This window comes from Cydia amplana, chromosome 4 (assembly GCF_948474715.1).
Source record: "Cydia amplana chromosome 4, ilCydAmpl1.1, whole genome shotgun sequence".
Classification (NCBI taxonomy): Eukaryota; Metazoa; Arthropoda; class Insecta; order Lepidoptera; family Tortricidae; genus Cydia; species Cydia amplana.
The window spans coordinates 8,955,143-8,980,914 of record NC_086072.1 but is presented as its reverse complement, the minus strand read 5'-3'; the positions used below and the strand labels follow the sequence as shown (position 1 = coordinate 8,980,914).

Here is a 25,772-nt window from a genome sequence, read left to right as displayed (position 1 = left end):
CCGCACTGTTGTCCAACTAATATATTCGCCTTGTTCCAACCCATCTAAGTGATTTTGTACAAACATGCAAGATGCCAACCAATCCGCTGAATTGAACTCATAAGGTATGTTCCAACCGAGGGGGCCGAATTTACGTCTCTCTTGCACTACGGTATGTAAGAACGATATGGTGTAGATTAAGGGCAAATAGTAGGGGCTGTCACTGTAGTCGAGGAAATCCTGACTCATAGAGTCATATGTTCTCATTAGACCGGCCTTGATACCTGTTAGGAGAAATTAAAATAAAATCTTTGTTGGGTATGGTCGAAGAAATTAACAAAGACCTTGTATAATCCAGTAAAATTTTAGAATTTTGTAATGCGGCTCTTCTGTGTCAAATCCGGTAGTTCTGATTTTTCGCAGAGTTATTTATGATGTTGGCCCAATTAATAATCCAAGTTTGTGACCTCGAGCGCCGAACGCCACTTTGTCAAAAATCGAAAAAAACCGCGAAAATTTCGGTTTTCTTTTAGATTTTGATAGTACCTTCCTTAGATGTTTTTAACTAAATTTGCTACAATACAAGATTAGAACTGTCTCTGTAGATTGAACAGTTTCCGACATAAAGGCTTTCAAAATTTAGATTCTTTTTTAAATTGAGCTCGTAAGCTTTTTTTTAGTTTTGGGCGATTCCAACCCTAAAGGACTAGTTTTTGATAGTACCTTCCTTAGACGTTTTTAAAGAAGGCTAAATTTTGTACAATACGAGATTAGAACTGTTTCTGTAGATTGAACAGTTTCCGAGATAAAGGATTTCAAAATTTGGATTCTTTTGAAATTGAGCTCGTAAGCTAAGTTTGTGCAATGAGTATGCACTTTTGACTCAGGCGATGCCGCTTGGCACGATTGTTCCTAAGGTCAAACAAAGCTGATTTGGCCCAAAAGCTACGAGATCGTACCGTGCCTACCGCCCAAAAAGGGAGGGCAAAGGTCGGATGCCCAGGTCCAATCTTTGCTATATTTCTTCCTACTCTTAGGAGCTAGGGCACGTTATATATCATTTTCATATAATTTAGGGATGAAAACATTATATTCATACTTTTAAAACGCCAAGTGTTTTTTTAAAGATTTTTAACTTTTGACTTTGGCCATAATTACATTTCTATGGAAATCGTCACTCAATCCGCTTCATATTTTTACAAAAAAATGTATGAATGCCTGCTTTGAAGTGATACTTTATAGAATAAGGAAGCCCTAAATTATATGAAAATCATATATAACTTGCACTAGTTGCTAAGAGCAGGAAGAAATATAGCTAAGATTGGACCTGGGAATCCGACCCTTTCCCCTCCCTTTTTGGGGGATAGGCACGGTACGATCTCGTAGCTACTGGGCCAAATCAGCTTTGTTTGACCTTAGGAACAATCGTGCCAAGCGGCATCGCCCGAGTCAAAAGTGCATACTCACTGCACTCACTTAGCTTACGAGCTCAATTTCAAAAGAATCCAAATTTTGAAATCCTTTATCTCGGAAACTGTTCAATCTACAGAAACAGTTCTAATCTCGTATTGTACAAAATTTAGCCTTCTTTAAAAACGTCTAAGGAAGGTACTATCAAAAACTAGTCCTTTAGGGTTGGAATCGCCCAAAACTAAAAAAAACCGAAATTTTCGCGGTTTTTTCGATTTTTGACAAAGTTGCGTTCGGCGCTCGAGGTCACAACTTGGATTATTCATTGGATCAACATCATAAATAAGTCTGCAAAAAATCAGAACTAATGGATTTGACGCAAACGCTAAATGTATAAAATTACTGTATTAGTAATGAATAAGAACGATATAAGTAATTTCGGATCAACATCAGCATCAGTGACCCTCTACTTAACGAAACGTACCTGATGGAGGTTCGCAAGTGTATTTAATAGACATTTGCAATAATGTAATCGGAAACTTGGGATGAACTTCAGTGGTAATCCACAATCTGAAAATGTACAACAAATAAATAAATATCATAGCATCCTTTTACAGTATTTTACAAACATAAAAGTAAGGTTTTTACTAAATATTTCATAATTAATATTTATTTATAAAATAAATACCTGAAAATCTCATTAACCTTCTCCGGTTCCTTTTCTAACTCGGCAAACTGCTCCATAACTTCTACCATGTATTCCAGGCCCAAATGGCAGTTTTGTAATAAAACCCACATTCCCTGAAATAATACATAAGTGTCTTTAAAAAATATTGGTCCACGGGTTTGGCACTCGTGGGTGCCGGCTGCCCGGCGCATCTATACTAAAATGATGTTTAAAGATTGGAGCACACCAAAAAGCTCGGCACCAGACCAGCGGCGCACCAATTCATGCCCTGACGTCAACTAGCCATTACCATTCGTCAAGCACGTAACGGAGCAAACTCAACGCCTCAGACATGGGCCATTTTATTTAAAGTTGTCCCCTACACTTTTTTTTTAATTGGATTTTTTATTTTATTTCTACTCAGAATCATGAGCTCTTTTAATCTTAATAGGAGAGAAAAAGTGTCCCAAGATTTCCATACATTTTTCGATCTTTCCATTCCGAAACCGCCATACAAAGTCTATGAAAAATGGTAACGCAATGGGAAAAAACCTTGGGACACTTTTTTTCTCCTATTAGGATAGAAAGAGCTCGTGATTCTGAGTAGAAATAACATAGAAATTAGAAATTCACAAATTAAAAAAAAAGTGTAGGGGACAACTTTAAATAAAATGGCCCACATGTAGGCACGACTACGGCTGTTTAACATCGCGCTTGCAGCGGGTCGGGGCGACAGCGCATGACAGCGATAGGCGGAAACCACGGGCGGTAATCGCGCCGATCCTGCGCCGATGGCGAGACGCAAGCGCGATGATAACCAGTTGGAAGCGCCGTTACTGCGAGTTGTCAACGCACCGCTTAGCTTGTGGCAATGCTGTCCCGATGCCGATATGGTGTGTGCTGCAGTATGAAGTTTCGTAGTAAGAATACTGAGCGGGTCGGGTTGAGGCGGCGCTGCACGCTGGTCTGGTGCCGAGCTCTTTGGTGAGCTCCAACCTTTAGGGCATATACTATAAGCTTTGATAAATTTAGGGACATTACGAGTACGCTCAATGTTTGATACAACCTGAGCATGAAATGGAAACGCTCTCTCCCAGACTCTTAACAATTGAAATGTATTGTACCTAACTGGCAATTACATAACAACAGGTCAAGTTTACCTCCTTTAAGGCGCGATCAATCAACTTCCTAGCATGAACCTCCTGTCCTTGGCCCATGGATATCGCGGAACAGACGCACTCCAGTCGCTTAGCTGTTACCTCAATGTTCGGCGTGGGGTCTGAACCCATCGCCAAAAAGCCTATCAATGGAACCAGGGGTCGAGATTCCAGAACCATATGCTGAAATCGTAGAACTTCATTACAGCATCACGTTGTTTTTACAAAACCAAATGACCAAAAGGGTATAGCCGGGTAAGCATGGCCAAACTGCCCTTAGCGAAAAAAACAATTTCCTTTTACTGGATTATTAACCTATGTATATGTAGTGCTTTCACCAAATATTAAGCCTCAAATGCTTCAGATTTAAAAAAAAAATGCAAAAAAAGAAAAATCATTTTTATTTTATTACAGCCAAATTACTAATCCGATTTCTTTGTAATTTGGGTATGTTGTATATACAATTAAGGTCGCTTTCTGAAAAAATTAATATTGAATTATCTCTTAAAATAATAGTAAAAAATGTAGATGAAAATTTTCAGAAAAATAAAAAAAATACATGCGAGATAGCGACAGTTATCAAATTTACATATTTCATGTAGAATTTAATAATGTTTAACATATATTTTTTTCAAAAATTAAAATCGGGATTAACAGTGTTAAAAACTCGAATTTGTAACATCCCATAATACCTTCTCTTCATACAAAATAACTTGTACGTTATACTAGAAAGTTATATTCCCAACGCAATTTGAATTTAGAACGCGACTTATTTCGCTGAGCGCGGACCTTAAACTCCGTGGCTGTATGCGGCTAGGGCGAACGGCATTCAGAGATTTAAAAAGCGGCCAAGTGCGAGTCGGACTCGCCCATGAAGGGTTCCGTATTTAGGCGATTTATGACGTATAAAAAAAAAACTACTTACTAGATCTCGTTCAAACCAATTTTCGGTGGAAGTTTACATGGTAATGTACATCATATATTTTTTTTAGTTTTATCATTCTCTTATTTTAGAAGTTACAGGGGGCCACACACATTTTACCACTTTGGAAGTGTCTCTCGCGCAAACTATTCAGTTTAGAAAAAAATGATATTAGAAACCTCAATATCATTTTTGAAGACCTATCCATAGATACCCCACACGTATGGGTTTGATGAAAAAAAAATTTTTGAGTTTCAGTTCGAAGTATGGGGAACCCCAAAAATTTACTGTTTTTTTTCTATTTTTGTGTGAAAATCTTAATGCGGTTCACAGAATACATCTACTTACCAAGTTTCAACAGTATAGTTCTGATAGTTTCGGAGAAAAGTGGCTGTGACATACGGACAGACAGACAGACAGACATGACGAATCTATAAGGGTTACGTTTTTTGCCATTTGGCTACGGAACCCTAAAAAAAGCGCGGGAACAGGAAAACAGGCACGAATTTTATACAGAGCGTTAACGATTGAAAAATGTCTGTTCCTTTGATGAATAAAATACGTCACATTCTAAATTCAAATTCGTAAAGACTGCGTTCACAATATACTTCATTCGTTTATGACTACTTAGCTTTGCTTGTATGAAGAGAGAGTATTATGGGATGTTACAAATTCGAGTTTTTCACACTGTTAATCCCGATTTTAATTTTTGAAAAAAATATATGTTAAACATTATTAAATTCTACATAAAATATGTAAATTTGGTAACTGTCGCTATCTCGCACGTATTTTTTTTATTTTTCTGAAATTTTTCATCTCAATTTTTTACTATTATTTTAAGAGATACTTCAATATTATTTTTTTCAGAAAGCGACCTTAATTGTATATACAACATACCCAAATTACAAAGAAATCGGATTAGTACTTTGGCTGTAATAAAATAAAAATGATTTTTCTTTTTTTGCATTTTTTTTTTAAATCTGAAGCATTTGAGGCTTAATATTTGGTGAAAGCACTACTTATATATAGGTTAATAATCCAGTAAAAGGAAATTGTGTTTTTCGCTAAGGGCAGTTTGGCCATGCTTACCCGGCTATACCCTTTCTTGCCGAACTTCAGAGACTAAAAATTTTACATAATCTGGTGTCACGTTAGAAATGATCTTTACAGTACATATGGTCCTATTTTCCCGCACAAGTGCGTAAAATAGCACTTTTCGTGCGATGTCAAAAGTTTAACCTTTTGGACGTCAATGGCCGATATATCCGCACCGTAGGTTCAACGCCAAAGACCGATTAATCGGTCACAGACCACAGAGCAACATCGACCTACGTTCATATACATAAAGTTCAACTTCAGTTTTGACACTTCAATGATGTGGCGTCTGAGTGACAGCTTTTGTGTTTGACACGGCGTGGGAAAGGTTAAAGGGCCATATGTACGTACTGTAAAACGTACGATACACGTGCGAATAGGTAATTCGCAACTCGTGTCGATTTAAAACACTCCCTTCGGTCGTGTTTTAATTTATCGCCACTCGTTTCGAATTTCCTCTTTTCCGCACTTGTATCGTAAATAACAATTTTTAAATACCTCGTAATTAACAATTACAGCTTCTGAATATCTTTGACCCATTGAAGATACAACATATTTTCTAAAATAGGAAAAACATATTTGCATTAGTTAGACAAAACGTAATGTATTGTCGATTAATAAAATAATATAATCATGATAATTATTATGTAGATTAAAAGAATACTTACAAACTTTGGGCGAGAGTCCTGTCGGGGCTCCAGGACCGCACTACTAACAGCTTTCGGAAAACATCTAGTGTATGATACCCGTCGGGCAAAGTTTCTTCTTCAGGGGCCTCTTTATCGAACCTGTTTAACACACATCACCAATCACGATATTTAACGCCTTTACTGACAAGTTTTAATTTCTAAGCTGCTGGTAAAAGGATTTTTTCCGCATAGTAAACACAAGGATTCAATTCCATGGCCACAATTGTTTGTAAGTCGCATAATATCGGTATCTGGACTAGCCCATTTGGCTACTGGGACCACTTTCTTAAATGTCTACCTAATAACTTAAAAGAACCGAAACTATACGTAGAAGCTCATAATAAAATAAATATTAACCAATTTTTCCATCCTTTTTCGTTGTTCGTGATTTGGTTTAATATATTAGTGAATTGACGTAGACCAGTGAGATACACTAAATTCAACCATGACATATCCGTTATCCACTTAAATGGCTTCGGAGGACATGCATTGAGATCCAACGCGGCGCCACCTATGATAGTATTTAAAAAGCTATTGTTTAAACCGTCAACGGAGAGTGTTAATGGATATAAAGAACCGGAATGGTAACCAAACCGTAACCATTCCGGTTAAATGTAACATTTTTCCACACCGTACGTGCAAAGAAATGATTAAAAAGCGATTTTGAGGAGTTTTTTTTACTAAGTAAATAAAAGTTAGTAGTAGGTTATATTTATAACATAATGGAGTGTTCATAATATTTGGTAGAAAAAAATCGACATAATGAATTACCTTTTATGAGTGTCTGAAACTCGACAAATGATACATATTCTCTTTGCATGTCTATTTTGAGCGTCAACAGCAACGTAAACAAATATTTATGCGTTTCATAAAATCCTCTGGATATATACTTGAAGACGTCAAATGTCTGTAAAACCAATTCAAAATATGAAGTATGGATTCACGGACTGACCTTACTTAACAAAGCATACAAAAAAATTACCAGGTAATCAATAATAAACCCAATTCTTCTCTGCGTTATAGGACTAGGCTGCGATTTCTCCATGGATATATCAAATCGTTCTAGGAACTGAGCCAGCGAGGTTTGATACATATTGCAAACAAGAGACATGTTGCATATAAGGAAATACAAGACGGAACCTCGGGTTGCCACTGGCCGGAATTCTTCTCGAGCGAAGTTTATTTTTATCTCAGTCTCTTTTGCTATATCAAGTTTTTCTTTTACCTAGGATCATAAGGAATAATAATTGCATATTAATGTATTGATTACAAGCTATAAATATAATCACTGTTCTTTATTTAAATAAATAGATTAATAATAATATAAGGACAGCTTGTGGCGAGCTGTTGGGGAGTAACGACCCCACGGACCCGAGTGCTCCAGAGAGTCGGTCAAGGTCTCCGTCTCCGGCGTGTCTTCGTTGGTCGGAGTGGACCCCAAGGGGACCCGCAGGACTCTCAGCTCTGGCTTACCTTCATTGGCCGTCCAGAGGGGAGTCGTAAGAGCTATATGCTCCAGGGGTGGAAGTGAAAGATACATAAGACGCGAGTTGGCACAGTGGCTGTTAACAGCCACTGGGTAGAAAGCGGCGCACACCTCTCGACACCCCTGGGCTGCTCACACCGATGTTGTCCCTGGTCGTCTTTACGACGGCCGTTTCAGGGGCCTATCTAGTTAGCGGCGAGTCACCACCTGCCTCGATAACGTGTACTAACAGTGTTATGGCAGGTGTCCGACATCTTTGCAATAACCCAGTCTCATTGTCCACCCAAACTCCAATCCATAGACCGGAATACTGTTCACTTTTTCTACAATAGTTCCAATGCTTGCTGAGACCGGTTCATGGGTGTTTATTGTTGCACCTAGGAACGGGTCCCAGCTGGCGTTCTACATGATATTAAAGCTCTCCAAAGGGCTCTACGTGTTGGATCTATATCCCCACGCAAGCCTATCTAAATACCGGGATTTATAGGCCCGTGAAGTCCAAAGTGGAGTAACAATAATATATGTCAAACTTAAATAGGATCACAATAAATATTTTCAATACAGCAACAAATGCTTTACATCTACATAACATGCCAATGCGATGCAACGATGTACAGACTGTAGTCAATACAGTTTTTAATTTTTATGCTTACATTGTAACTATTGTTGTTCGTGAATACATTTGTATACTAACATTATCAACAGCTGCAACAGTTGAGTGTCTAGGTAATAAATAAAATAAAGAATACCTACATAGATAGACAATAAAATGTAATTTACCTCAGTAGCTGTAGACTTGGTAACATTGAGCACTTGAATTAGTGTTACATCTTCAACCAATGATCCCTGAATAGTGGTCAGTTTGTGCAAGAGGTTTGCCTCTAACTCTTGCATTTTCCTCCTGTTCGCAGTCACGTCCATGATCAACTGCGTACGTTCTGCTTCCATTTCTGCCTTTTCAGTTAAAATCACTCGACCTAGTAGCTGGTCCTCCAAACCTACATAAATTAAGTTTATTAAATATTTTCCTAAATAGACTTCATTTACAATACCAAACGAGACTTAGCTAATATCCATTGGCTGTTTACATTTACCACATATTGGTAAATGGAGTTTATATTTTCATATAACATAGGTAATGAGTTCTAAAGCCACGTGAAGCAAGTGCGCCTTTTCTAAAAATACAAGGTGATGAACAGTCAGTTACCTTGCATGGTTACAGTGAAATCTATAATGGAGGTTCTCGCTGACACTTCAGGAGTGTAGGCAGGGTTAGGAAGTTTTGTCGTGATGTATATCTTATGTCCGGCTGTCACGTCTATCTCCTTGTCTCCTAGTTTTACCTAAATCAAGTTTTAATTTATTACTAACAAGAAAATTTAAAACATTAAAAAACCCGACAGTGTATTATATTATTATTACATGTAACAATTTTAACTAACAAGTAAATTTAAAACAAAAACCCGACAGTGTATATTCTACTACATGTAGGTAACAATTTTAACTCGTTATACTTAGCTCATAAACAGTCACTTCAAATGAAAAATGGTTTGAGAAACTTAAAGATACTCGACAAAGTACGTCAGGAAAAAACTGTAAAAGATAATTGAAGATGGATGGATTCAACGATCCCATATAATTGTAACCAAATCAATGTATCAATCGATATCATAAATGTAAATCGGTAGGTTAATCGCGCTCACATAAATGCACTCTGAAGCTATCGTTAATAGGACATTAATATAATTTTCCTCTCACCTTATAAGATGAACCTATTTTGATGTAATTTTTTTCAAGAATGTTATCTAAAGCTGGATCCAGTTCTTCTGCAACATCTTCAATCAACATTGGTCTTCCCAATGATACGCAATCTTCTACGTGGTTCCTAAAATATTTGTATCATTTTTTTTTGTGTATTAGGTATGTATACTTACATCATATTAATTGGCAAGTTTGTTTAGAGAAGATGTATAAAATCGACAAATTAGACATTAGACATAAACTGTAAAAAATCATTATTGACGAAAGTGGGATCTAACGTTAAACGTAAGTAAGTAACAAAATCTGTTATTTTTTCGATTTCTAACTCCCTCATTCAACGGTTCCGGAACTTCCAGAAATAGTTATTTGTACAACAAGAGATCAAAGTTTGATATTTCTTCGAGTGCTTATTTTGAGTCCCGTGCAAGCGAAAGATTCTATACTATGTATCTAATTTAGAATCTTGAGCGTAGTAAGGGACTCAAAAGCGCGCGAGATGTAAATAACTTTGATCTCGTGTAGTTCACAAAACTTTTCACCTCAGCAGTGTGAACATATTAGAGAACCCGAAAAATGTATTCCTTCTTCATCACTTACCTCTATTCTCATGTTTTCTTAAGATTCTTAAGATATACCAACAATTAAATTTTCACCTCAGCAGCTCGAACAAGGGTACTTTGCTACTTAAAAACAGTGAGCAAAATCGCATTTTGCTCATTTTGTCTCACTCAGTGAGCAAAATGCGATTTTGCTCACTGTTATTAAGTAGCAAAGTACCCTTGTTCGAGCTGCTGAGGTGAAAATATTATTTTTGGCGCACCTGAAATACTTATGATTAAGCGTCGTGACAATGAGATCGTTGAATTTTTCCATATTTTTGATCCAGTTCTTTCCCTGAGTTTGCGGGTCAATCAGTAAAGGAAAGCGCGCCGCCTTTGTGACGATTATGCCATTTTGAATTGATAAATCATCCGTTGGCAGACCGCATAAGTTCCATTCGCCAATCTGTCAAGGAAAGCACATTGTACTTAACTCTTAAAAAGGTATACGTAAAAAATTAACTTCAAAAACGGTATATCTAATATAATAGATTTCATTAAATTGTATAAAATCTTACCGTAGCAGTATCTGTGAGTTGTTCCGTAATGTTTAAATTAATAGATACGGGTATTTTTCTTCTAATCAACTCGTTCAACCAATTCCTTATTAAAAGTTGTCGAAACTCTTGATTGAATGGACCCGAGTACGACAAAAATCTGTAAATCAAATATAAATTGCGATTACATATTCATTTGTGTTTTTTTTTGTAACTCGAGTACATAACTTTTGACGACCAGTCTGGCCTAGTGGGCAGTGACCCTGCCTATGAAGCCGTTGTATTTTGAGCACAGATATTTTGATTTTAATTCCTGGGTTTTCCTATGTACTTATGTATTTATAATAGATAATTATGATATTTATGATATGTATCGTTGTTTGAGTAGTACAACACAAGCTTTATTGAGCTAACTGTGGGCCTTAGTCAATTTGTGTAAGAATGTCCAATATTTAATCATTTATTTATTAATTTCTACGTTTTATACTGTTTCACAGTACGCCTATTTATTTTTAACATGATTACTCAAGTAAAATAGCACAAACCCGCATAAGAGAACTATATCTCCAATGAGCCGCTCAATTTCCGACTTGAACAGAGCGGACTGTTCAGTCCACCGGACCCTCTCTCCGCTCAGCCCATTGATCAGGCAGGTAGCCACGTCCATCTTCTCCTGGCATTTGGCAGCGTCGTCCAACACGGCTTGCTTCAATGTCATAGCTTCATCGAATTGCCGCTGGACACCAGCTAACTCACGCTGTATTTTAAAAAGGTGTCACATTTACATCCGTACTCCATATTGATATCATAGATACTCGTATGATAAAATGATGCTTTTGTGATTAAACAGAACATAATAGCACACATAACATTTTATCCAGTAAATGTTTCATAAGAGTGTGCAATGGGTGGAAGATTGAATAAAATATTTTTGTACACGGTGGGTCAATCTAAATCCAGTCTGTGAACATCAGGCCAATTCGAATTTGCGCCTGACATCAAAACGATATCTGAATGATGTCATGTCAGTTATACTTGTCGCGTTAAATGATGGTCCCTATGGCAGTTCCTTCAAATTTCTTTTAGGTGGGTTTAAGTAATAGGGATCAACATTCGACGCGTGAGGTATAGTTAAATAGCAGTAGCCTTGTAGCCTTCCAAAAATTATGAATATGAATGAATGATTTATAATTTAATTCGCGCGTGCGTCTCTCTCGCGCTAATATACTATAAGTGTACGGAGTACGGACAAGTCCCAGCGAAATGGATGAATTTTGAAGGCCCGCAAAATAACAGTGATAATGATAGTACCTCCTTCGCTGCTAATAGAGCCTCTGCGGTGTCGAGCTCTCTCTTTGCAGCTTGGTATTTCCCCTGCATTACAGCCAAATTAGCTTTTAAGGGTAAGACGTCTTTGTTCACAGAGTAAAACTGAGCCATGGCAATAGTCCACGAAATTAAACCAGCAACGTTGCCGCAAGCAACTTTAGCCGCTTCAAACGTGTACTGACTGAAAAAATCATAAAAAAGTTATACACAAAATTAGTTATCGCATAAACATCGCATCGTATCGCATAGTTATCGCTTTACTAAGGACTCGGTCTCTCGTTGATACCGTACGCTGCGTATAGCGTCACATTACTTCCTCTGTGAGCGGAACAGGCTCCGTCCGGAGTCCGCTTAAATCGCAATGGTGAAATGGATACAAGTGCTTCCACTGAATACGAGTAAGAGTGGAATTCCATTTTACTCCGGTCCGATCAGTCCGTTACCTCCGTCAAAGGACCAGAATAGCCCTCTCTAGGCAAGTCTATCAATTCGGTAACCCAATCAATTTGGTTACCCAATTATATGGTAACCTTATTAAAACGTCGCCCATCTACTCAGCGGCGACTCGTGAGAGTCAGAATGGCGGGTGTATGTTAATAAAATTAAACAAAAAGCATACCATATTTTAGTACCTAATTTGTACTATTTGGTACCTCATATAAAAAAATTAGTACCTCACGGTATTTAAAGTTATCAGCAAAAAACGTTACACCCGCCAACCTGACAGTCAGAATGGCGGGTGTATTTTATTATGCTATGATCCCGCGATTATTGATAAATTCTATAAAAGCCAAATTTTAGTACCTTTTTAGTACTTTCATATTCAATTATAAATTGAGCCATTTTATTTGTGGTTTCCGAGTTATACTCATTTTACACTTTGCATTGCTATTAAAAAAATTCAGGCGCTTTAATTTTTCACCGTATCGATATCGTTTTTAAGAAAAAACGCTACGCTACAACTATTTTTATTACGCCAGGATTTAGTACCTTTCATGATTAATCTGTTACCCTTTCACGGTTAATCTGTTAGGTTCAATTAACTATGAAAATTACGTCTTACAAATGGCCAGGCGCCATGTCAAAGGATTCTTCCTAAGAAATTCCGCTCTTCATTGTGGCCTCATCTGTAGTGCGAACGATTTTAGTTTAGCTGACCGATTTTAGTCAACTAAAATACTCGCCACTCGACTAATATAGTCCGAACTAGGCTATAGTGTTTTTTTTTTCAAAAAACTGTTTAAGGCATAGTATGTAGGTACATGTACAGGCATAGGCTATCAGACTTTGGAACGTTCTCCCACTCTCTATCAGGTAAGCGCAGACCAAATTCACATTCAAGCGTACCTATGCTGCGCAAGCATTTCCTTGACAAACTTTCTTCTTCGTCAACTTAATGATTCACACTAGCTAGGTATACAGGTTGGCCAAAAAATAAGTGCATTTCCGTTGCCAGGGAGGTATATTAAGTATAGATATTAGATTAATAACCTATCGGTGTTTGACTGTTTTATATCGACTACTTTTTCAAATGTCGTTATTTTATCTAAATAAAAACGTGCAAGCCGTGTTTGTGCAAGATTTTCGTAATGTACCATTATAAATTTCATTACTGAACCCTATTAGCGCCTTTTGTGTCTTTAATTTTCCTTTAGAGCGGATGGAAATAAGTAAATCTAAATAACGAAACTTAAAACCGAAATCAGGATCAAAATGGATGGAAATATATTTCTTATGCTCTGATAGAACGTTGTTCTAAAAGGTGTTGATGATACGTTTCTGCACTACGTACTACGTAGAGCATGTTACGTTAAGTTGCAAATAAGACTATGTTAAAATTTTAACGATAAGCAATTGAAATTTGAGTTTAAATGGATTTGTTATACAATTTTCATTCTGATATTTAACTCCCCATTCCATAAATAACGATACTTTTGCCTAAATTGTGAGGTAATTGTAATAAGTACCCTCAAGATTTAATATATAATTTTATACTTAGTCATGTTTTAATAAAACACGTATTTTACTTTCCTCGTATTCGAAATGAAAAGTAGAGTGTTTAACTCGAGTGAAAGGCATCATATCAGCCTCGGACTATTGGCGCTCTCACTGCGTTCGAGCACCAAACTACCTCGGCAGAAATGAGTGCCTTTCATCCCTTGGTTAACAATCTACTAGTAACACACCTTTGTTTTTATCATGAAATGGTGTTAAAAAAATACCGCTAAACATGTGCATCCTTAAAAAAGTTCAACAATAATTATTATTTTAAGTCGAGTGTGAAAATTATAATTTCTTGTAAAGATTAATAGAGTCTGTGCGGAAAGAGAAGAGTCGTGAAATGTATGGGCTGCCTTGAAAATAAAAATGAAAAAAATATTTATACTCGTATAAATATGCCTTACATTCCACGACTCTTCTGCACACACTCTATCGACTGGTCATATGATCAATATGATTATCATAATCCTGACTTACCATAATCATAATTGCATATAAAAGTGCCAAAACGCCGAGCATGACGTGCATGCCTATTTCTGTAAATTTAATTAATGTATAATACTTAGTGAACAAAAGCCACTAATAATTACAGCATTCGTTTATTTAATTTGATTTCAAATTGTTTAAGTATTTTCCTCGCGTTGGTGTGGAAAGAAATTGTGTTTCATTTGGTAGCAAAGTTTTTTTAAGCCTCATGCGTTGTAGTTGAAACCCTCGCTACTTTCAAGATTCCTGTACTTTAGAACCACGCGCTACGCTCATGGTTCTATTTTTGAAACTTTCACTTACTCGTGTATCAATATTAGCACGAGGATATTAAACAACAACTTTGCCCCTTGTAAAACAATTGCACATTAATGTGCCCAATAATAGGGCAGACATTAACGAAATAGAAATTGCTCAGGACGGATAGTTAGTGTATTATTATAAATATTATTATTTTGTATCTCCTTGGATATCACGGGCCTATAATCCCGGTTTTTTGATAGGCTTGCGTGGGGACACAGATCCAACACGTAGAGGCCCCTTGGAGAGCTTTTATGTCATGTAGAACGCCTGCTGGAACCCGTTCACAGGTGCAACAATAGACAGAGGCATTGGGACTATTGTAGAAAAAGAGAACAGTATACCGATCTATGGATTGAAGTTTGGGTGGACTATGAGACTGGGTTATTACAAAGACGTACGGACACCTGCCATAACAATGTGTTCACAAGTTATCGAGGCAGGTGGGGACTTGCCGCGCACTAGATGGGCCTATTATTTTTATTATTATAAGCCTATACAATTACAGTGTCCCACTGCTGGGCAAAGGCCTCCCCCCCTCGATCTCCACTCTTCTTATTTGATTAATCACCATGTACCTACTTAAGAGTAGGTATTATGTACACAATTACATGCACAACGAAGAGCGGAATTTCTTCTTAGGAAGAATCCTTTGACATGGCGCCTGGCCATTTGTAAGACGTAATTTTCATAGTTAATTGAACCTAACAGATTACCCGTGAAAGGGTAACAGATTAATCATGAAAGGTACTAAATCCTGGCGTAATAAAAATAGTTGTAGCGTAGCGTTTTTTCTTAAAAACGATATCAATACGGTGAAAAATTAAAGCGCCTGAATTTTTTTAATAGCAATGCAAAATGTAAAATGAGTATAACTCGGAAACCACAAATAAAATGGCTCAATTTATAATTGAATATGAAAGTACTAAAAAGGTACTAAAATTTGGCTTTTATAGAATTTATCAATAATCGCGGGATCATAGCGTAATAAAATACACCCGCCATTCTGACTGTCAGGTTGGCGGGTGTAACGTTTTTTGCTGATAACTTTAAATACCGTGAGGTACTAATTTTTGTATATGAGGTACCAAATAGTACAAATTAGGTACTAAAATATGGTATGCTTTTTGTTTATTTTTGTTTACATACACCCGCCATCCTGACTCTCACGGCGACTCACCACCTGCCTCAATAACGTGTACTGACATTGTTATGGCAGGTGTCCGGACTTGTCAGCAATAGCCCAATCTTTTGACCAGGCAAAATTCAACACCGTACATAACAGCAAACTTCTCCAAACGGCCTCTACGTATTGGATCTGTATCCCCACTCACGCCTATCAAATAACCGGGGATGTATATACCCGAGACTTTGTAAGAGATACAAATAATAATAAAATGCAATTAAATGCCCCGATCTCTTGGATAGTTGAAAGTTATTCATTCATTATCAGTCGAAGAGACAATGGTCCGAGTTTATTATGATTTTGATTAAAACAGCAACTTACGGGTATTGGAAATATGGTTGCAACAAGTCCACCATTTCAGCATTGATTTCATCTTTTGGGTAAAATTTCAAGTTATTCAAAAATCTTGAATCAGCCATGACCTACACACACAAATAATAAATGAGATAGAGGAACTTATTACGTTGCGATAATGTTAAGGAATGGGAAGTTGTATCGGCAACGTTACCTTCAATGATTCAGCCCAAGAGGCAGACAAAAAGTTTTTCTCAGGATCTGGCTTGATAGGATCAATTTTCTTTCTGAACAGTATAATTACTGCGTCCATAATAAGTGTGATGAGGAACGGTGGTTTGCCCAGTTTTCTTACAGTAGCAATGTCACCGGCATTAATAGTCTGTAAAACAAGATTGATATTTCTCTGCAATACGGCAAACGGCAATATAGCCAGCCTAACTTGCATAACATTGTTTGCAAAGTAGCAAGCGAAAAAGCGAAAGCGAAGCGAAAGGGGCGTTTATGGCGTCAACCGCGGAAGCTGAATATGCTGATTTAATTCCAACCTGAGGCACTGGAGGCCGTGGTATCATCTTTTAGCAAACAGTAGCCATGGTCAAAATAGACCACGTCCAAAGGATAGATTTAAGGGTCTCGGAATTACCAGTAATGCAGCCTCGGCAGCTTCGAGCGCGGGTCGTGCGGCTGCAAGTTTTTCTTCCGCGATGGCAGTCTCTGCTGCTATTACGGCCACGAGCTTCACGGCGCGATCTTTTACTTCCAACACCTCTGTTTTTACTACTTCGGCTGCCGCTTGTGAAACTGCTACGGCTTGTAGCACCTATGGCAATCACTCTCAATCATGATTTGAAAAAACCTCAACAGATTAGTTATTTGTTACCGGTGTTGTTTAGAAAATGGACTTATCCATCGTCATTTCATTACCTATTTCGACGCATAAGTATGTGTGGCAAACTGACGGCAATGTTTATTGTATCGAATTATATTGCATATCGGAAGTCGATAAATAAGAAGTCTATGTCAATTCAAAATGCCACGAAACGTAAACTCCGGCCTCTGATCATAAGGTTAATAGAATAGAAGTAACAACTACGCCATATTCATATTTACCTCCTCTGCTTTAGCGGTAGCTTCTTCAATCTCTATACCTTTGAGTTCCAATTCTTTCTTCAGTATATCTACGCTTGCAGCTGCTTCTACCAGTTTGTCGAGACCTGTTGTCATTCTGTAATCAAAATATAATTTGATCAGCTACTTCGGGCGAGACTCGAACTGGCGACTACAGGACATCAGCCTGCCTAGCGAATGTTTCCATCATATCTTTCAAAGCGAAAGTTTTAGAACTGACTAATGATATCGACTGTGTAAGATAAAATGATAAGTATTAAGCATTTTAGGTATTAATAAATGAGAAAATGGTTCAAGTAAGAGGAAAGTTATTGAATAATACGGAAGAGGCAAATTATACTCTGAGAATAAATCAAATTCCAAAAAATCTCAAACCTCCTAGCCATTTCTGCGATATTTTCGTGCTTCTCTTTATACAGCACCTTGTAGCCTTCCAAAAACGATAAATATGATTTTGGAGTAACGTGTGCCTGTCTTCTAAATCTGTCATAGTACATAACGCACGCATCGGCTACGTCATCTTGAACCATGCCCATAATCTCAATAAGCATAGTTTTGGTTTCTGGAGCACAGACGACCTGCATTCAAAAGTAGTTCAATTTAATGATAATTGATAATATTGGGAAAAGTAAGTTTTTTCTAACAATCGCTATCAATAGTTTCATTTCTTAATTTAACAAAACTATTAACACGCGAAAAAATACCCGTTGGCCTCTTTCAAAGTGGTACGGTGCGGCCTACCTTGGCTGGTGTATCCTACCGGCTGCGCCAATGTTCGATGAATAAAATATCGAGATCCATAGCAGACTGGTTTATTTCCAAATGTGCAACTACCGACATACTTGTAAGTCTACCCTACGTAACAAATAGGTACCTATTTAGGTAACTAAGCATTCTAGTACTTTTTGTACCGAGACTGACTGAAACAGCAAGAATCGTTCGTACGTTTCCGTGAAAATACGATGGAAAACAATTATGCACTACATCTGTAATTAGAATACCGGTGTCTTTGAGAAGGTAACCTAATTTAAGCATAGAAATGTACCCTTGAAATTAACGGAAATAAAAAAACACTGTAAACTCACCTTAAGCGACGTTAGATTGTAAATTAACACGTTCACAATCTTACGGTGTCATATACATACATTGCAAGTTCAATAAAAACTTGTAAAATTTAACAAATATCTATTGAACTCCAATCTATAGCAGCAACTTCTTCTGAGTGATAAAGTGATTACCTATGATACTTGAATTAAGTATTTTGTGACATAACTAACATGGAACTCTCTCAGGAAATGGTCAGCCACTTCAATGAGCGCTTGTTTTGGCCATTTCTGGAACCAATCCATCACTGATCCAGAAATCAATCCAGGGAACTTCATCGCTCTGCTTCTAAATTTCTCACCCACCTAAAATTAAAAACATTCATCATTAAAAGCTACAGAGAGAATCATACCATCTTTGTCTTACACTAGTACTAGCACCCAAAAGAAACGGATGAGTATAGTTTTCTTGGTTCTTACTGACTGACAAATTGGTTTGACCACTATACTTCTAAGAATTTATAAAGTAAGTTTTGGACAAATATTATAAATTTGAATGCTTACCGGAGAGAAGCACAACACTACGTGTAGATTAGCTCTAGATCTCATAATGAAATATTCATATAACACGTCAGGCACTGGAATTCTTCTTGGTGCATATTTTTTCATGATGGGAGTCAAATCGTTTAAAATTTCATCTGTAATAAATATCAGTTCGATTAAGCAGAATATTTTTGTTCTGTATCTCGATTACTAGTCAATGTAGGAAATAAGTGGCAGTGGTAGTAGGAAATAAAGTAAGTTTTAAAATATTTACCCATTTCATCCTTTGCAAACAGATTAGCAATTTCTCCTGAGCTCAGAATATTATTAAGGAACTCTAAGAACTGTTCGTCCTTTATGTCATTATCAGTAAATATGAACGAAATGCCCTTTCCTTGTAAACCAGCGACACGATATAAATATTTAATGTCGTCCATAAAGTTGCTCACGTTGTATGATCTAAAATGATGGAAGTATAGGTACGTAAAATGAAATTATTGATGGCCATAATATAACGTTCCCAGTCCAGTAAGATAAATAAAATTCTCACAAATTACAATGGTATAAATACCATCAGTGTATGTATCTAATGCATGTGTCCGATGAAAATTTTCAGTTGAAACACGCTGCACACTGCTGCTACCTACCAAAACTTAGCAATCGCAAAATTTTAATAACGCATATACCTACATATACAGACTTCAACATTTGGCTCTTGTTATAATCAGTCAGAGGATCAAGGTGTAGCTTTTTCTACTATTACTATTCGAAAACCGTGTGAATGAGAAGTTTTACAACCCCGGTCAGTTTAGATGTATCCACACTGCGTATAGCCAAGGAAGTTTGAATCTTGTTTTATTTTCAATTGGGTTGAATTTCGTTTGTTCGAAAATTTTACGAGACAAATGAAATGACAAAGGTACCTACTTTGTTTTTAATTAAGGTTGACATTCCATCGAAACTGAGTGTACATCCTAATGTACATTGGGCGGTAAGAGCTTAACTAAAGTGGAGCAACATTGCAACATTAGCTAACTAACCTAGATATCTATTGTTGTACAGTGTTGCTCCACAAAAGTTAACTACGGAGTAGCTGCTGCACCTTTCATTTTGCTGATATTATAGTTTAGATAGTCGTCTAATCTCATGCTTTATTGCATAAATCGCGGGAACTTAATTATATATGTATCGACCAACCAGAAAGAGGCCTGTTTTAACAATTCACATTTTAATTATAATGTAGGTAACATACCTGGTTAAGGTTATCTGATAGAATGAAAAATTTGCAATGAATGAAGCCAATTTCGTCAAACTTTGCTTGCCAGACCCACCAACTCCCACAAGAAGGGCGTTCCCTCTAAAAATTATTATTAAATTAAAATTAAACTTTCAATTTGTACAAAAATTACAAACTAAGAGAAACAATTAAGCATAGAATTATGAATACGAGTATTATGGTTTTTCATTCAACTTGTATCTTTACCGCACAGGTTAATGATGCCCCGAAGCCCACAAGTATAGGCCCATTTGACAATTTAATGAAATGTAGTGGGTACACGGTACACTAAGCGGAACCCACACCATACCATAGGACACATATAAACAAAGCAACCACCATGTTAATAAAGAATATTGAGAGTTAACGGAATCTAAAATGTGTAAAAATGTCTGCCTAATAAACAGCATAAAATTTTATCTCCAGTACGCCCTCTGCACGATGGGCCCTCATAAAATGCAAGACAACTCTAATTTAGATAAGATACACATGAGGACTTATAATAATGGCATGATTATGAAAATAGTGAAGTTGTTTACAGTTATTGATGATATTGAGAAAATACCTTGGTGTATTTATGATCCTCGAAACTATAAATAAGTGAACCATCGCATCAAGGAAAAACACCAGATCCAAAGAAGATCCTCTAATTTGTTCGTTATATAGATCTTGGAAACTTGCCAACTTCATAAGAACAAATTCCCATCTATAACAACATAGAGGATAGTAATAAACAACAATCACGACTTACAAAAGCCGTAATTATTAATTACTTTGATCAGGAAATAATGTCACTTTATTGTTATCTTTAATCCTAATTTTGAAACGCCTGCGCTGCGACATACTTAGAGAGTTTCAAAATGTCCAGTTTCAGTTCAAAAAGTACTGAGGTTGTCTGACATAGCATGACAAATACGAACGTTTTCGGGAAAATGCGATGGTAAAGTATTATGTACTACATCTGTATCACGTGCACTGCGATGCGATACCCATCATTAGAATATAATACAATAAAAAAAACTAACGACGGCAATTCTTCGTAAACCTTGGGCGCTTCAAAACTGAACTCTTCGTCTTCATCTCCGGTGGGATCGGCAGGCTCCCGCAGGAAGTTGACGAAATATGTGTTCCCTTCGGGAAAGTCGGCCACATATTCTGGCAATTCCCTAGTTGCAGTTTTCCAAAAGTTCTGTACAAACCAGTCTTTATCGTCGAATGTTGTGAATCTGTAATATGCAATATGTATGTTTCTGTAACTATATGGTATACGCTATGAGGTTTATTTTTTAATCGTTGGTGATGGTGATCCTATAACATTATTGCTACATTATACTTGAGTATTCCAAAGAAATGGGTTAGTGTAATGTAGGTCTAAAGTAAGAGTTCAGAGTGTTCACAAATACACATTTAATGTTTACCTGTCAGAAATTATTCGTAGACACTCGTGGAACCACAGTTTTAAAGCAGTATTAATAGATTGCAGCTCTTCTTTTTTAATAAAGAGAATGCCTTCCCAAATTCGAGACAAATCACGAAGATTGAACACGTAGTGGAACTTTGCTGGAGTTGGGAGCATTTTGGCCTAGAAAATCAGAAAGTTTTCCAGATATTTGTCATACATTTTTTATACCGTTAACAAAATATGATTCTGAGTAAAAATAACAAATACCTACATTTTCTGAAATTCTAAAATAGAATGGATGGAAAAAAATGTACCTATTACTATTTTTTAGAACGGTCCGTCATAGCAGGAAAAGGCTTTTTAGGAAAGCTTCAGCAAGCAATATCAAAAATAAATAACTGGATCGATAAATATTTTTTCTACTCCAGCACTTAAATGTGTCAATTAAATGACTGACAGTGATATCTAAAGCAATGTCATTTGAATGCTTTGTCTATAGGCTCATAAGATGACTGCTAGCAGTCATCTTATGAGTATAATACAACTGCTTTATTTTTTTTAAAGATACAAGTTCCGATCATCTTGATTGAAAGAGGTATGTTTTCATTTACAATAATAACTCTTTTTTTTTTTTAATAATAACTCAATTTTTTTTAAATAATAACTCTTTTTTTTTAATAATAACTCTTTTTTTTTTAATAATAACTCTTTTTTTTAAATAATAACTCTTTTTTTTTAATAATAACATTTAATCAATGAACATAATTACAGTATACACGATTACTTAGGTACTTACTTTTAAAATTAACACATTCAGTGCCAGCGCTTCCTACGCGCTACGAGCGTAGCCGATAACATGAGAAAAACCATATGTAGCGAAAAACGACTACGGATAGTGCACCCGCCTGGCGGGTTGCTGGCAGTGAATGCTTTAAATCTAGTGCGCACTGTGACGTGCAGAATAGAAGGCATTTAAGAAGTTAATTATATCATTTTAGATTTTTATAGCTACGATAATCTTCGTGTAATATAATATTGTACACGCAAGTATGTAACTAATGTTTTCTAGTCAGAAGTATTTACTAGTGACTAGTATTAAGTCCATGTTGTTTATATTTATTTCGTAGTTCCTTCCTTCATCAGTTTAACTATAAGGATGGAATGGAATTGAAGTATTTTTAAATATAATCGTTGTTCATACATTAAGGTTGACTACATATAGTTCCTGGTACATACAACGTCACTTTCCAACAAATTAGTCGTGTCAGCAGGTATAAAATACTTATTTTTCTACTCCAGCACTTAAATGTGTCAATTAAATGACTGACAGTGATATCTAAAGCAATGTCATTTGAATGCTTTGTCTATAGGCTCATAAGATGACTGCTAGCAGTCATCTTATGAGTATAATACAACTGCTTTATTTTTTTTAAAGATACAAGTTCTGATCATCTTGATTGAAAGAGGTATGTTTTCATTTACAATAATAACTCTTTTTTTTTTTAAATAATAACTCAATTTTTTTTAAATAATAACTCTTTTTTTTAATAATAACTCTTTTTTTTTAATAATACCTCTTTTTTTTTTGCTGCAGCTGTCATAGAAAAAGTAATGTATGCAACAGCTCATAATTGGTTCTTAAAATTCTCGGGTCTTTTTTTACAAAACTCGACTACGTCTCGTTTTGTAACTTCGACCCTTGAATTTTAAGAACCCTTATTATATCACTGTTGCATAAACTACTATATTATTGCCGCACAGCAGCATTTTGCTTATTGATAATGAAAATCAGATTAAAATACTTTTATTACCTTTGTCTGCTGCCAGATTACGCGCGTTACAGGCACAAGCTTTGGCATAAACTCTACAAGTTTCTTGTCGAAACGAGTCTTGCAGAAATATCCAGCACTGATGGTTTCTGATTATGCAATAAAAGACGTGTTTATAGTGACATGCAAAATTAATCACTACACCTTATAAAACAAACTCCCCCGCCGCGTCTGTTTGTGTTTTTGGATGTTCGCGATAAACTCAAAAACTACTGAACGGATTTTCATGCGGTTTTCACTTATTTATAGAACGATTCTGGAAGAAGGTTTGTGTATAATTTGTTAACCCGTGCGAAACCGGGGCGGGTCGCTAGTTTAATATATAATGAAAACAGTGACTTACCGAATATCTTATCCATCGATACATCGCTTGGTAATGTACAATTGAACACGTTAAATTGTCTCTTTAGTCGAGGCGGGATGTCATTTCGACCGCCACCTGTGAAAACAGGTATTATACTTAGGGACACTAACTCGGGGTTAACCGTTAAACCCGGAGACACCAGTATAATTTAACCCTGTGTTAAAGGTTAACTCCGAGTTAGTGGCTAACTCTGGGTGATGCAAGTGGTCCTTAATGTAGTTTGCCCAACATACAATTTTGTGTGCGGCGGTCATGATTGGTGATCAAAACAAGCATTTATAAATATAATCACTCGTGTCCAGTATCATCACATTGGGTACACAGCGACCTTTTCTGCCTAAACTTTTACCTGGATGAATCATTGCACCAAACATTTGTATATCAGCTATAATTATGAATTCTCCAGGTTTTTCCAAAGAATAGAAACCACCACACTCCATCATTTGACGTACTATTTCATTGGTGACCTGTGAATGCAAGAAACAAATGTCTGTTATTTGTTTGACGTAATTAATCGTAATCGTGGGCAAAAATTGATATACATATCATGTTTTTTTTAACCTTTTAACCACCAGTAATTTTTGATCGAGCGGGCTCGTGTCGCCACCGACAGTAATTGTACCACGCAGAGTAAGGTTGGCATAGTTACGGGAGTTATAAATGTGCTGTAAAAACCAAATCAGATCTTTGTCTTATTTATCAGACTGTGGCGAAATGAGCTGGATATGTAATGTCTTATATATCAGACTCTGGCGGTTAAAGGGTTAAAAGCCTGCTTTAGTGACCCACTGCTAGGACTCGACTCTGTCGTTGGTTACGTATTGTGTCCACCATTCTGGGTAGAACGCGTCTAAGTCGTCCCGCCACCTTCTTTTCGGAAATACGAGTAGGTATCATCTTAAAATATATTTTTCTCAATAAGTACCGGCACGATATACTTTGCTGGTTAGTTTAGACTTGTGACTTTACACCTCTACTACCATAGAGAAAAAAATACATAGAGTGCTCACTCCATACATCAGTTTTAATACCAAAAAGACTATTAGCATCTAGCATCGAGTAGCGGAACTATCAGTACCGCTACTTGACAATAGATGTAGCACCGACCGGAAAGTCTTATGCTGTTGAGATAAGACTTTCCGGCCGGTGCTACATCTATTGTCAAGTAGCAGTACTGATAGTTCCGCTACTCGATGGTAGATGTGGACACTGAAATTAATAGTCTGAACTGATGTATGGAGTGAGCACTCTATGTATTTCTTTCTCTATGCTACTACTAATCAATGGCTCTTTGGCATTGCACACATGAATCACTAGGAACAAAAGCATTGGTGTCAAGACAGAAAGTAAGTGATAACTATAATTGATTTTACCTGATCACCCCATTCGTTTACAACGGGCATATTGATGTCGTCCACGAAGACAGTCATAGCTCTGTTGCCGGGAGGGCCGTACGTCATTCCTACTCTCTTCTCCACATAAGACTCTATAATCCTCTGTTTTAAAACAAAAAGCAGTTATTATTGCACCTATTGTTAGCATATCCATAGGGATCATCATTCAACGCGCGAGGAATAAGTTAAATTTACGTCCTATTATTTATCTTTTGAAGTTGTTTCAACGAATAATCTAACACGAGTACGAAATTCTAGTCTGTCCGGACGCGGACTGTTCTAGCGTGCGTTATCCTTAATGGAGGGTCCCGTGCCTTCATACGATATGAAAAAGCCATAAAAACAAAAGGGCCTACTTACCTTTCTAGTTATTGGACGCCCAGTTCAGTTAGTGAGGGTGGGCGCACATTTTTTTGGACTAAAGAAGAAATGTTAACTTCTGAACTTCCGTTTTTGCGGTTTGGCTACGGAACCCTAATTGATCTAATTAACATGAAATACAAACATGTACCTGAAACATATTTGGTGTAGTCGCAGAAGAAAAGTTTATCATTTTGAAAAGTTTGACCTCATTGTCGTATTTCGCCATATAACTCTTCAACATTACTGTCTTAGCAGTTCCCTGTTCACCTATCAGCAATACAGCCTTATTCTGTTTAGCAATCGTATCGATCAAGAATGAAATACAGACGTTATCGACGTTAGGGACTAAAATTGAAGCATATTCAGGCACGCTGTCAGTCGGGTAAATATAATCTTCAACGATTTCGGACCTAAAAAGGACGTATGAATAAAGTATAGCAACAACTGTGCTTTTACAGCGGATTATATTTTAATGTCCTTTGAACTTGAAAAATCGTCGTTAATGCATTCATGTATCGTATGTATTGCACCAACTTCGTAAAATGACGCTGTAGCAAACGCATAGAGCA

At 36.7% G+C, this 25,772-nt stretch overlaps 1 protein-coding gene across 1 annotated transcript in view; it reads right to left on the bottom strand.

Annotated features, from left to right (window-relative positions):
- LOC134663213 (dynein axonemal heavy chain 8) overlaps positions 1 to 25,772 on the bottom strand; it is a 62,365-nt gene that overhangs the window by 4,564 nt on the left and 32,029 nt on the right. The window contains exons 52-84 of the mRNA XM_063519601.1: positions 25,352 to 25,613; positions 24,820 to 24,942; positions 23,796 to 23,913; positions 23,426 to 23,521; positions 23,065 to 23,171; positions 21,270 to 21,433; positions 20,877 to 21,077; positions 20,417 to 20,557; positions 19,828 to 19,932; positions 18,850 to 19,034; positions 18,597 to 18,730; positions 18,267 to 18,398; positions 17,365 to 17,567; positions 16,972 to 17,086; positions 16,505 to 16,681; positions 16,073 to 16,240; positions 15,886 to 15,986; positions 11,574 to 11,772; positions 10,808 to 11,019; positions 10,284 to 10,422; positions 9,987 to 10,171; positions 9,164 to 9,290; positions 8,613 to 8,748; positions 8,186 to 8,403; positions 6,902 to 7,144; positions 6,691 to 6,826; positions 6,277 to 6,430; positions 5,899 to 6,018; positions 5,729 to 5,789; positions 3,217 to 3,396; positions 2,078 to 2,190; positions 1,874 to 1,959; positions 2 to 263 (exon numbers count right to left, since the gene is read on the bottom strand). Coding sequence (XP_063375671.1) covers positions 2 to 263; positions 1,874 to 1,959; positions 2,078 to 2,190; positions 3,217 to 3,396; positions 5,729 to 5,789; positions 5,899 to 6,018; positions 6,277 to 6,430; positions 6,691 to 6,826; positions 6,902 to 7,144; positions 8,186 to 8,403; positions 8,613 to 8,748; positions 9,164 to 9,290; positions 9,987 to 10,171; positions 10,284 to 10,422; positions 10,808 to 11,019; positions 11,574 to 11,772; positions 15,886 to 15,986; positions 16,073 to 16,240; positions 16,505 to 16,681; positions 16,972 to 17,086; positions 17,365 to 17,567; positions 18,267 to 18,398; positions 18,597 to 18,730; positions 18,850 to 19,034; positions 19,828 to 19,932; positions 20,417 to 20,557; positions 20,877 to 21,077; positions 21,270 to 21,433; positions 23,065 to 23,171; positions 23,426 to 23,521; positions 23,796 to 23,913; positions 24,820 to 24,942; positions 25,352 to 25,613 — 5,103 coding nt within the window. The remainder of the gene's footprint in view (position 1; positions 264 to 1,873; positions 1,960 to 2,077; positions 2,191 to 3,216; positions 3,397 to 5,728; positions 5,790 to 5,898; positions 6,019 to 6,276; positions 6,431 to 6,690; positions 6,827 to 6,901; positions 7,145 to 8,185; positions 8,404 to 8,612; positions 8,749 to 9,163; positions 9,291 to 9,986; positions 10,172 to 10,283; positions 10,423 to 10,807; positions 11,020 to 11,573; positions 11,773 to 15,885; positions 15,987 to 16,072; positions 16,241 to 16,504; positions 16,682 to 16,971; positions 17,087 to 17,364; positions 17,568 to 18,266; positions 18,399 to 18,596; positions 18,731 to 18,849; positions 19,035 to 19,827; positions 19,933 to 20,416; positions 20,558 to 20,876; positions 21,078 to 21,269; positions 21,434 to 23,064; positions 23,172 to 23,425; positions 23,522 to 23,795; positions 23,914 to 24,819; positions 24,943 to 25,351; positions 25,614 to 25,772) is intronic.